The sequence below is a fragment of the Ylistrum balloti genome, unplaced genomic scaffold (genome assembly GCF_031769215.1).
Source record: "Ylistrum balloti isolate Yb309-2 unplaced genomic scaffold, AGI_CSIRO_Ybal_v1 Utg370758, whole genome shotgun sequence".
NCBI lineage: Eukaryota > Metazoa > Mollusca > Bivalvia > Pectinida > Pectinidae > Ylistrum > Ylistrum balloti.
The window spans coordinates 292,501-303,338 of NW_026782445.1; the positions used below are offsets into that span (position 1 = coordinate 292,501).

General features: G+C 34.5%; 1 protein-coding gene across 1 annotated transcript; it reads left to right on the forward strand.

The window, feature by feature from the left end:
• The first annotated feature begins 2,693 nt into the window (after positions 1 to 2,693).
• LOC132558125 (P2R1A-PPP2R2A-interacting phosphatase regulator 1-like) lies at positions 2,694 to 10,526 on the forward strand. Its single transcript, XM_060222656.1, has 9 exons — positions 2,694 to 2,842; positions 3,286 to 3,373; positions 4,391 to 4,473; positions 5,147 to 5,198; positions 6,093 to 6,212; positions 6,910 to 7,001; positions 8,110 to 8,162; positions 9,872 to 9,968; positions 10,189 to 10,526. Exons 1-9 carry the CDS (start codon positions 2,694 to 2,696, stop codon positions 10,460 to 10,462), a joined length of 1,008 nt encoding a protein of 335 aa, XP_060078639.1. The 3' UTR covers positions 10,463 to 10,526.
• Positions 10,527 to 10,838: the final 312 nt, after the last annotated feature.

A 10,838-nucleotide genomic window follows, 5' to 3' on the forward strand; every position in this document is an offset into this window, starting at 1 on the left:
AAAGAGTTAGAGCCATCTAGCGGCAATTTTCTACGTAAATAATACCGCGATCTTTCAAATCGCTGTTTTAAAAGCATCCGAAATTAGTTTATTTTTTAATAACAATACGATTACTTTATATTTCAAACAAGAAGCACAGTGTGGTTGAACTATTGATAAATTTTGAACAATGTATTTTACGGAATTCTCGAAATGACGTAAGCGTACAGAACACTGTACGTGCGAGTTGATAAGAAGCTAGTCTGGGGGCTTGGTTTGAATTATCAACTAACAGCACTTATAAACAAACAAAACTTACAAACAGAACATCAATTTTGTTTTAATCCTTGTCGTTGTGGCAAGATCGTCTTAATATATAACATCACTTTACCTCATTCGACGTCACCGAATTGGACTGTTCGTCCCACGCGCACACCCGCCGATATGACACTTTTTCAAGTTTTTCACATCCAGCGCCATGACACTTTTTAGAGTTTTTCAAGATAAAAAGTTTGCATTTCATAGGCAAGGTACATTTGGTGGTCATGATTTATGAATAATATATTTTTAATACTGTACTGATCATAATGTTGACTCTGTTATACCTTACATTTTTTGTCTTTTAGTTTTTATTTGATGAAGGTTGATTGTGCTGATTTCTCTTGGTTTGTTAATGTGTATCAAAGTTCCTTGAAATTAAAATATTCCTTCAAACAAAGCGCGTATAAAAAACACAAAATATTCATGTTTATAATTATCAATTAACTAGAACGAAATATTTCCATAACATATTCATTCATTTAGCGTGTCATGGTGACATTATCTAATGCATTGGAGATCAGAAATAGTAGTAGCTATAGTGAAAATATTGTAAATTTTATATATATATGGAAGTCTGGTTTAATCCCAAAGAACTATGTCTTCATAGACATAATTACTGGAAGAAAAGTCTAACCATGATACTTCAAGGAAGATAGGCATGTAAATACATTTAATGTAATTACTTACACTTTACTCTATCTGAAATGCTGTGTACACCTTATCTACTTTCCTCAACTACAAATATAATTATAAAAATAAGGACTATCACTTTGCAATACATTCAAAATAAAGAAGTAGGTATAAAGTCGTTTCAATTTGTTTAAATCCTCATATTGATAGGATAGTAATTGCAACATTTTGGGTATTTCAAAGGTTTTATTTAGTCAACTTCATCATAGAGCTATTTATCATTTGGCTTGTTGGCGATAAATATATGGTTGTGTGTATTTTTTAACCTATTTTGATTTGTTCACATTATTGTCGTCAAATTTGAAATAAGAATTAAAGAAGATATAACATAGCTTAAAATTAAGAAAAATAGCCTCTGGTTCTCTTATTTTAGTAATTTTTGCATTCCAAAGTGTAGGAGTATGGGGAAAGTAATATAGCTTTGCGGTTATTTGTGAACATTTTCCAATACGTTTAGCCTTTCAGTACTTTCAGTACTTTGATTTTAAATGTAAGCAGATTTCAAAACGAACGTCGATACATGGCATAGGAGAGTTTCCGTTTTTGTGCTTGACATCATGAAGCATGAGTTATCCCCCCTTTCTTGCTTAACATAATTGTTTATAATATTCTTTAATACTCCATATATTATATGGCTTCATTTACTTTCCTTTGCCATGCTAAAATAATACATGTACCTTCAGTGATCTATTTTCGTTTCCTTGGTCGTTTTTTTCAGGACTTCGTGTCTTCTTTTAGTATGTAACCTATTTACTGATATGGTCATCGTTTTGTATATTTGCATCAATGAGTCTAACATATCGTGACAATTTTATTATAATATTATGATTGTTATATGAGGTCTAACGTTCATTATAATAAATTAAATTTTAATTTCACGAAACATATGTAAACGTACTAAGGGAGGTAACTCGTATATCATAAATCAACAACAAACCCTCGCTGGCAACATTCACATTCACTCTTTTGACAGAATAAATAGTTATTTTCTACGACGCTCAACATGTAAATGAGAAATATCTTGATTTTCAAAATGTCATTTTGACAAGTCTTTTTTTACGACATAGCTTTATGGTGCAACCAATGCATTTTTATAAAATCGTTTTTGATTGGTTGATCTCAAAATCTGTAAATATTTTGACAGTCTCCGATGTTAGGTTAATTTGAGCTTAGTTTAATTACCTATAATCCTACGAAGTTTAATGATATTACTTTTGTGCTTTCTTGGTGATTAGCACGCCGTGCGTCAATGAATACATCCAAAACATCACAGTCATGTTGACTTTCGTAAAGTAAGGTCCCTGGTATTTTGTCCAATCAGCTATGAGTATACATTTTCCCTTCGGGATGGACAGTCTGCTTCAGGGGAAAAAAAAGTCTGCAAGATCTCGCTTTATGATGGAAGGGAAAATGCTCCATTCTGCAGCAAAATGTGTCGACCACGTCTGTCAGAGATCACATATCCAAATGAATACGGTTTCCAACAGACTCCAAACTTCGTCTGTTGGCTTGCACCCGCAGATTTAGGTTAAGAACCAGTGAAAGCCTTGTTTTCTGCTCTCGATTTCACTACCCTGCAACCTCACAGAGTGAAACAATAGGTATCATTGCCGTAACCTTTTTACAAATTGCCAGATTATATCCACGTTTCCCTCCTTTGTCCGTTTAATTGTGGTTTTGGAGTTGCCATTGTTTGGATCACGATGTCATTTTTGCGGGAGAGCAGTATGGAAGTTGACCCCCCAGCTGCTGGTCAATCGGGAGGACCGGGGACATTGAAACGTTCTAACAGTGCTCCGATGATCAACGTACTGGTATCGTCAATGGAACCCCATGTTCAACAGGAGTTTAGGTATACTAATTATCATGTAAATAATACTGGGTAATTAACAGATCAGCATGTGAATGACAACAATACTGGACATGTTAATCTGTGTATGTGAAGAAATTGTTGGTTCATTTGTGACCAGATAAGATCAAACACTGTTACATACATGGAGTAGTCCATGCAGGTCGCTAATTTTTTGTGCATTTGTGTGAAATTCTGACTTTCACAAAGATAAAGATTGATAGTCCGAACCTTTTGGACTACCCTCCCAGCTGTTTCATTGTAGTGACAGTTGACACAAGATGCATGTAACTGTTTGCATCATTTTTAGTATAAAGCCATTTAAATGAACTTGATTTGAAAATCTGAATGTAATGAATGGAATTTGTATTTCTACATATGAAAAAGAAATGGATGATTATATAAAGTCATCTGATTAACATCCAGCATGTGATTTTCTTTTGCAGTCCACCCTCGTTTAGGTCTGAAGATGTAACGAGGATAAGGAGATTCAGCTACAGCTCCATGTGCCTTAACAGCCCAAGTGCTGTCTCGGTAAGATCACATTACAATATGAGATGAGAAAGGACGAGTCAAAGGACAACAGAGTTTGACATCAATGGGTCGTTCTCGTCGTGTCTAGAAATATAAGCTGTATTTCGGCAAGTGTGAAGAAATACAAAAGTGGCTTTCTGTCCCAAGCAAAAATGCAGCATAGATTTTAAGACACTTGCCATGTATTCTATATATCCTGCAACTTTGATTGAAAATCAGACCATCAAAACCTCAGTTTTGTTGTTCAATCTTTGTTTACCCGATGATGACGCCATGCTGAACTTTGCCTGATGACATACGCCAAAATAATTGCTCTGTTCAGAAATATAGTTCCAAACATGAACAGATACAACAGTGATTTTATGAATTTTTGTAAATAAACTTGTTCATTACAAATTACAAAATCACTCATTGCAAGTTATTTATATTGTTAAATGTAATTTTAAGTGAATTCAGAAAGTAGTTCCATCATATTAATTCACATGCTTAATATAATACAGTTGTTTTCCTTCACCGCTTAATACAGCAAAAATATATGTGGCAGGTGTATTCCGACCATGGCAGTGCCAGTCACAGGTTAAAGACATATTCATATTATGTGAAGCTAATTGGTATTGGACAAAAATATATCCAAGTTGAAAAATATTCAAATTGAAAGATTGTGCAAAATTTCAATCCATGACATTGACCAGCTGTTTACAGAATTCATAATCGATCATGTATTTCCAGCTACTGACCAATCATGATTATCTGTCTGAATTTTGATTACTACCTCTACACTATAACAATATACTGAGAATCATCAAGATAAAAATTGTCCGAAAACTGGTTTGTGTTACAGTGTATACAGGTATAGTGATCAAGGTCATAGCAATAGTACTGAAATACTTTTCTGCTATTGTGTTAAAGAAAATATACATTACCTTTTTGAATTGAAAATATGTGATTTTTTCAAATCTACCTTCCAAAAATTGCTATCATGTTATTCCAGACTAACAATGTAAATTTATGTCTCAGGCTCCAGTGAAGATCCCTGATCGTGTGAATCGTCTCAAACTGGAGGAGAGCCACATTGGGGAAAAAGAGAGGCAACATGAAAAGTAATTCTGTTTCTTACAACTGTTTATCTATACACATATTCAGAACATTTTATACTGAATCAGAAGACTTGATATGATATCCACATTCTTGTGTATGAATACTTCAATACACATCTTAGTTTGTTGATAGTCATACTTGTTTGACTAAGTACTTCACGATGCATTTTCATTAAAGTACCTTCATTTAGTTCCCAAAAATTGCCAACATGAATGAAATAACATATTTATCGCATGTTTTGAAAATCTGTCATTAGTTTTGAAAAGTTAGTAAAGTTGCTTAGGTACTTGCATTTTGTTTTCAAAAGTACTGTATTGTAAAGTGAGGTAAAATGAAAGTATGTGTTAGGTGAGAAGTTGACTGTAAGAGGATTCTGGATAAAGACTTGCCTTAGCAGGGTAAAGTGAATACATGCAGATTTCAATGTCAGTATTCTAAATAACAAAACCACAATCAGTTGTTCAAATGTTTTTCCTCTCTACTTCATGTGCATTATCAGGGAGAAAAACTTGATGTATCATTACTAAGTAATGCCTCAGTTACGGAATTGGCCATTATTACATTTTTGACTTTGATGAAAGGTATTGAAACATACATTTACATGTATTTATGAACTATTAAGTATTAGTTGTTTTGAGTTTTGATTTTAAATTAATTATAATCTATCTATTATAGGGAAGTCAGCTCTGCCATCAAATTATCAACATCTTGGGATGAACTCACTTTGGTAAGATTGGTATTATGTAAAATGTGAAATACAAGACCACAGAATAGGCTGGAGGATTATTATTTCCTGTGTTTTTTATATCTTATAATGGGTAGTGGAATTAAACATGAACAGTAGAACTAAAGTTCTATAACACAACAAAAAGATTTCTGTGCAACACTGGTGACTACATGATCAACTTCATGAGACTAATGACCAATCTGAAGCACAGTAGCACTGAGGTATGAAGTGAATGAGATGGTAGGTAATTGACCAATTGTTTTGGTTGTACTAGAACCACAAATACGCTAAGGTAGAAAACATTGACACTGTGGTAAAACGACTATAAAAAACCAATGAAAACACAGAATTGTTATCAGGTAAAGCAACCAACCTCTCGGGCTATACAGTTACAATATATTACAAATGAAATGCATGTAAGTAAAATTTACATGATACACACAACAAAATTTTGGGGATGGGGATGCCTTAAACACGTTGAGAAGAAACGGGCAAATAATATCAAATATGAAGTAATCCATATCATTCCTAAAATTGTATGTTTAAAAGGTTTCAACTGATTTGAAAATGAATTTCTAATGCATAAGAACTTTCTTAGGTCAATGAGGACTAATCCATTTGATTATTTATGCCTTGCCCTTGGATGACATGGAGACATATAATTACCAGCCTTCTTTAGGTTCATTGTGTACAAATTAATGGTATTTAATGATTTCTTAATATTATGAAGTCGTATTCTTGCTTTTCATTCAAAACTTTTTTTATGAAGCTGAAAAAAACACTGTATAAGTTTGCAAAAGAGATATGTATTACTGAATATGTTTGAGTTATTCTTAGGTTGTGACAACAGTTATTACAATGTTTCTGTACAATCTTTGTTAATGTATTTGATAGGATGATCAGGAGCCGATGGAGCAGTTAAAACGACCTCGGTCCTTCAGCGAGTCCCTTCACATCTTCACCTCTCCCAGTGTACTGATGCCTGGCGCTCCTTCACCTACACGTGTGGGAAAGGTAAATCATACTTTACTTTTTAAACTTATTGTGATAAAAGTAGGTATTTAGTCGACATTAGTTATCATAACTTTTGAATAGAGATAAAAACAAAGAATTGGTATGAGTATTTGGTGTAACCACTGCTGTAGCAGGAGACTTGATTTATATTTAGTCTAGCACTGGCGTAATGGACCTGTTTACTAATATCATTTTCAGTGTAGTTTGTGAAGATTTCAATGAGAAAGTATGCTTTACAGATTGTAGCAGTAATCTCCTGGTGCTAGTTTCCTTTTTTTCATCCCAAACACTTCTGTAGCATTTTGTAAACAGTCATTGTGTGCATTTAAGGCTTAAATGTATTGATGACATTGTCTGTTAAACCTGGAAAATTGGCAGAAAATATGACAGGTCACTTAGAGTTGTCTGTATTGGACAAAAAACAAACAGCAGACACTCAGACGATCTATTGATGCAAAAAGTTACGTCTAAATCATCCATGAGTGAATGTTGGATGGTCAAAGTTAAAAGTAGTTAATTTGTCGTCATTTGAATCTTGTTCTGAGATTGAACCTTTCTCTCTTAGTTTTTCAAATTTAGTTGTTAAGGGAAGTTTTTTTTATATTTGTAACAGTCCATTGTATTGTGAAGTAATGTTATGGCTCAGGACAAGAATTGATGAAACTTTTTGAGTTTAATTGGTCTTTAAATATTTCAGCAATGCTTCTCCCCATCAATGCAGATTCCTGTGAAGAATATATCTTTTACACCAAGCCCTAGTCCTAGTCCGACTCGTAAGACTTTTATGAGGTAAATGAAGACTAAGTAAAGAAAGTTATAGAAAGATAAACAGAAATTTTATCCTTAAATTGTATATCTTATGCTTGTCATGTGATGCTATTTTTAACCAACTAACAGTTAACATTACAAATAAAGCATGTTAGTGGGATCTCAAATGAGCTTGATATTGGTTAAGAGTTACAGGGCTTTAAAATATTTAAAATTGTTATTTTCTTCATTTTCATCAAACGACTTTAATTCTTATCAGATTTGAACAAAATTTGATACATTCCTTTTGTCAATGACATGGATTTGATAATGGCTTAAGTCCATCTATACAAGAGCTATGAGACTGGCACCAACTGCCAATATCTGCCATGGACGTGAACATTTTCTGAATTACTGGCCAACTTCTAAAGTGTTGATCCACACCTTTGATATACAGTGAACCTTTGGTCAGTTTGAGCAAAATTAATTAAATAGTGTTGAACCTTTTTAAATTATTAGAAATAACGCTTGTCATGATAAAATAAAGAGTTTGAACTGTCAGGGTTGACATAGCCCAAAATCACGAATAAGTGTCTAAGAGTGTCCTGGCAGCACAGGAAACTACCAATCAGAAATGGCATTTTCCATTGTGGTTGATAATATAATTATTGTTGACATATTGGTATGCAGAGTGTGGATTGAGACTTAATGACTATGGATTAATGTTTAAGATCTTTATGATTCTTACAATTATTAGGACAGTCTTGACATGATTATCTTATCAAAATGTGAAGTTAAGCAATGATATCCCGTAGTCACTTAGCTTGTAAAACAGAGTTGGGGCCTCGAGCTGTGTCAGCTGGTATGCCCAGATGTGAAATAAACCAAACTACATATCAATGCCAATTAATTGACATGTATGTGTATAATCTGACGCTATAAATTGCTTACGATGGTCATTTATAGCCTGTTACACAGTGTTTAACATCGATCTGAATAGTAACCACATGTGTAAGACATGCTAAATATTTTAGAATAAATCGGGACTTGGGGGAAATAGTTTTTCATGTTAGAAAATTTGATTAATGTGATTGATATCAATCTTTTTGATGAACTGTCTGTCTGAAAATTTTGTTTTTTCCATTTGCAGGAGCATGAGTCCAATTGTTGTAAATCGCCCGAGTCCTGTTGGCAAGAGGAAATGTTAGTGATTTTTAGTTATCATAATTCAGCCAGATAAATAAGTTATTATTTGGGCCCGCATCCAGATGCCCAATCTAAATCAAACTTCACACAATGCCTCCTTACCAAAGGTGCTGCCTTGGTCAAGGTCACTGTTATAAATCAAAATCAGATTGTTGAATGTATTTGTTAGTATGTGTCCTAAGTTCTAAGGTCAAGGTCACTGTTATAAATCAAATACAGATTGTTGAATGTATTATTCAAATCGCCCTGCGTCCGTGGTCCGTCCGTCCGTCCGTAAACAATTCCTTTTACCGCTATTTCTGGAAAAGTACTGGATGGATCTTTCTCAAATTTCATTTGCAGGTTCCCCTTGGTCCCTAGTTGTGCATTGTACCTTTTTTGAACTGATTCGCACTCAAGATGGCCGACAGGTGGCCATCTTGGATTTTGGATATAAAAGTTTGTTACCGCTATTTCTTGGAAAGTACTGGATGGATCTTTCTCAAATTTCATATGCAGGTTCCCCTTGGTCCCTAGTTGTGCATTGTGCCTTTTTTTGGACTGATTCGAAATCAAGATTGCTGACAGGCAGCCATCTTGGATTTTGGAAGTAAAAGTTTGTTACTGCTATTTCTTTACTGGATGATCTTTCTCAAATTTTGCAGTTTCCCCTTGGTCCCTAGTTGTGCATTGTACCTTTTTTGGACATTTAATTCAAGATGGCAGACAGGTGGCCATGGATTTTGAATGTAAAAGTTTGTTACTGCTATTTCTTGGAAAGTCAAATTTCATATGCAGGTTCCCTTTGGTTCCTGCCTGAAATCAAGATGGCTGACAGGCAATCTTGGATTTTGAGAGTAAAATCTTGTTACTGCTATATCTGAGGAAGTACTGGATGGATCCTTCTGATATAGATATTGGTTTCCCTTGGTCCCTAGTTGTGCATTGTACCTTTTTTGGACTGATTTGAAATCAAGGTGGTCCACAGGCAGCCATCTTGGATGTCGACAGTAATACAGCACAAGCATATTGTCCATTATCCATCTGTAACTGACTGCTATCTAATAATACTTTGGGATCTTTTTCAAATGATATTTGCTAATAGGTGCTTAATAAAAAATCTTGTTCACACACACCTGTAACAAACAAAAAAAAAATAAACAAATCTTCAAGAACTATCCTCAAAGGTGCTGATCTCTTGTTAGTATGTGTCTTAAGTTCTAAGGTCAAGGTCACTGTTATAAATCAAAATCAGATTGTTGAATGTATTTGTTAGTATGTGTCCTAAGTTCTAAGGTCAAGGTCACTGTTATAAATAAAAATCAGATTGTTGAATGTATTTGTTAGTATGTGTCCTAAGTTCTAAGGTCAAGGTCACTGTTATAAATCAAAATCAGATTGTTGAAAGTATTTGTTAGTATGTTGTTGTTTTGTTTTGTTTTTTTTTTTTTCTAACAGTCTTTCTTGACTTTTGCGGCAGAGTGTACTTAAGGTCTTGCTAGTATCAGACTGATTTACATAACTTTGTTTGCCTGGACAGTGATAAATTTATGATTGTCTTTTGTTTGGGTCACTTTGAACATTAGAAAAAAAATCCATTCATCATTGCTAAAATTTACAATTGATTATACAATTTTTCCTTTTTATTGTCTGTTTTTCGGGGATATTCACAATGATTCACCCTGACTTATTTCATTTTGATGTAAATGAACTATTTCTGTTGACAGTGGATACAGACCCGGAAAACTACCTTAGTCCACCAAAGAGATTTCACTCTGGACCTAGTACACCAGATAGAATTCTCCACCACCCTCTGGCTCACAGGTGTGTAGCATGATCAAAGTGCTCTTGTTAATTCCTGGATCCCTGACTGGAAATTATATGTTTTTGATGTTGGAGGAGGATCTATAACCTCTCTGTTTGGTTATTGTACACTCTTCATTCACATCATTTTCACATTCTCTACTTCCTGTTCAGGTAAATATGATAGATATCCTTTAGTTCTGATATTATGGGTTTTAACAGAATCATTTCCATTTTGTAGCAGTGTTTCATCAAGCAGCTTAGAGGAAGGTAGTCCTGACCAGACTGTGCCACGTTGTGAGGGCATGGGTGAAGTACCTACACAGAACAGACTACCACCACACATGTATGGGTTCATGCCACTCCATGACTCTCATGAAATGCAGACAACGGATTCTGAAACATCTGATGTTGCAGAAACCGCAGATCTATCAGATCATAACTTGTCGTTGTCAGGAAGTCCTGGCAGTAGTCGAGGTTTTCAACCAATTAGACAGCAGCATACAACCTTATGACCCCTGTGCAATTGAAAAACTTTTAAAAACTACTACTGGACCTCTTGCATAATCATGCGGGCGTTCTTTTCAGAATACAAACAATCAACTGTTAAGGAAAGACAGCAGACAGTGCTCTGCATCAGCAGGAGGTTAAGGATTGTTCAACATCTTGTCGGAGTGGTCAGATGTTAAATTTTGTCTGTGATAACAAACCTTTGTTAGATTTACAAGGAGACTGAAGAGGGAGAAGTTATATGATGAGACACACAGATAGTGTGGGAGGGGACAACTTTGTTATGTCTCCATGAATTTGAGACAATATTGTGTAAATTTATCTTGTTATTTTTTGTGGTGCTGATTGTTATGTTGATGATATATTGGTGAGTTTCTCACA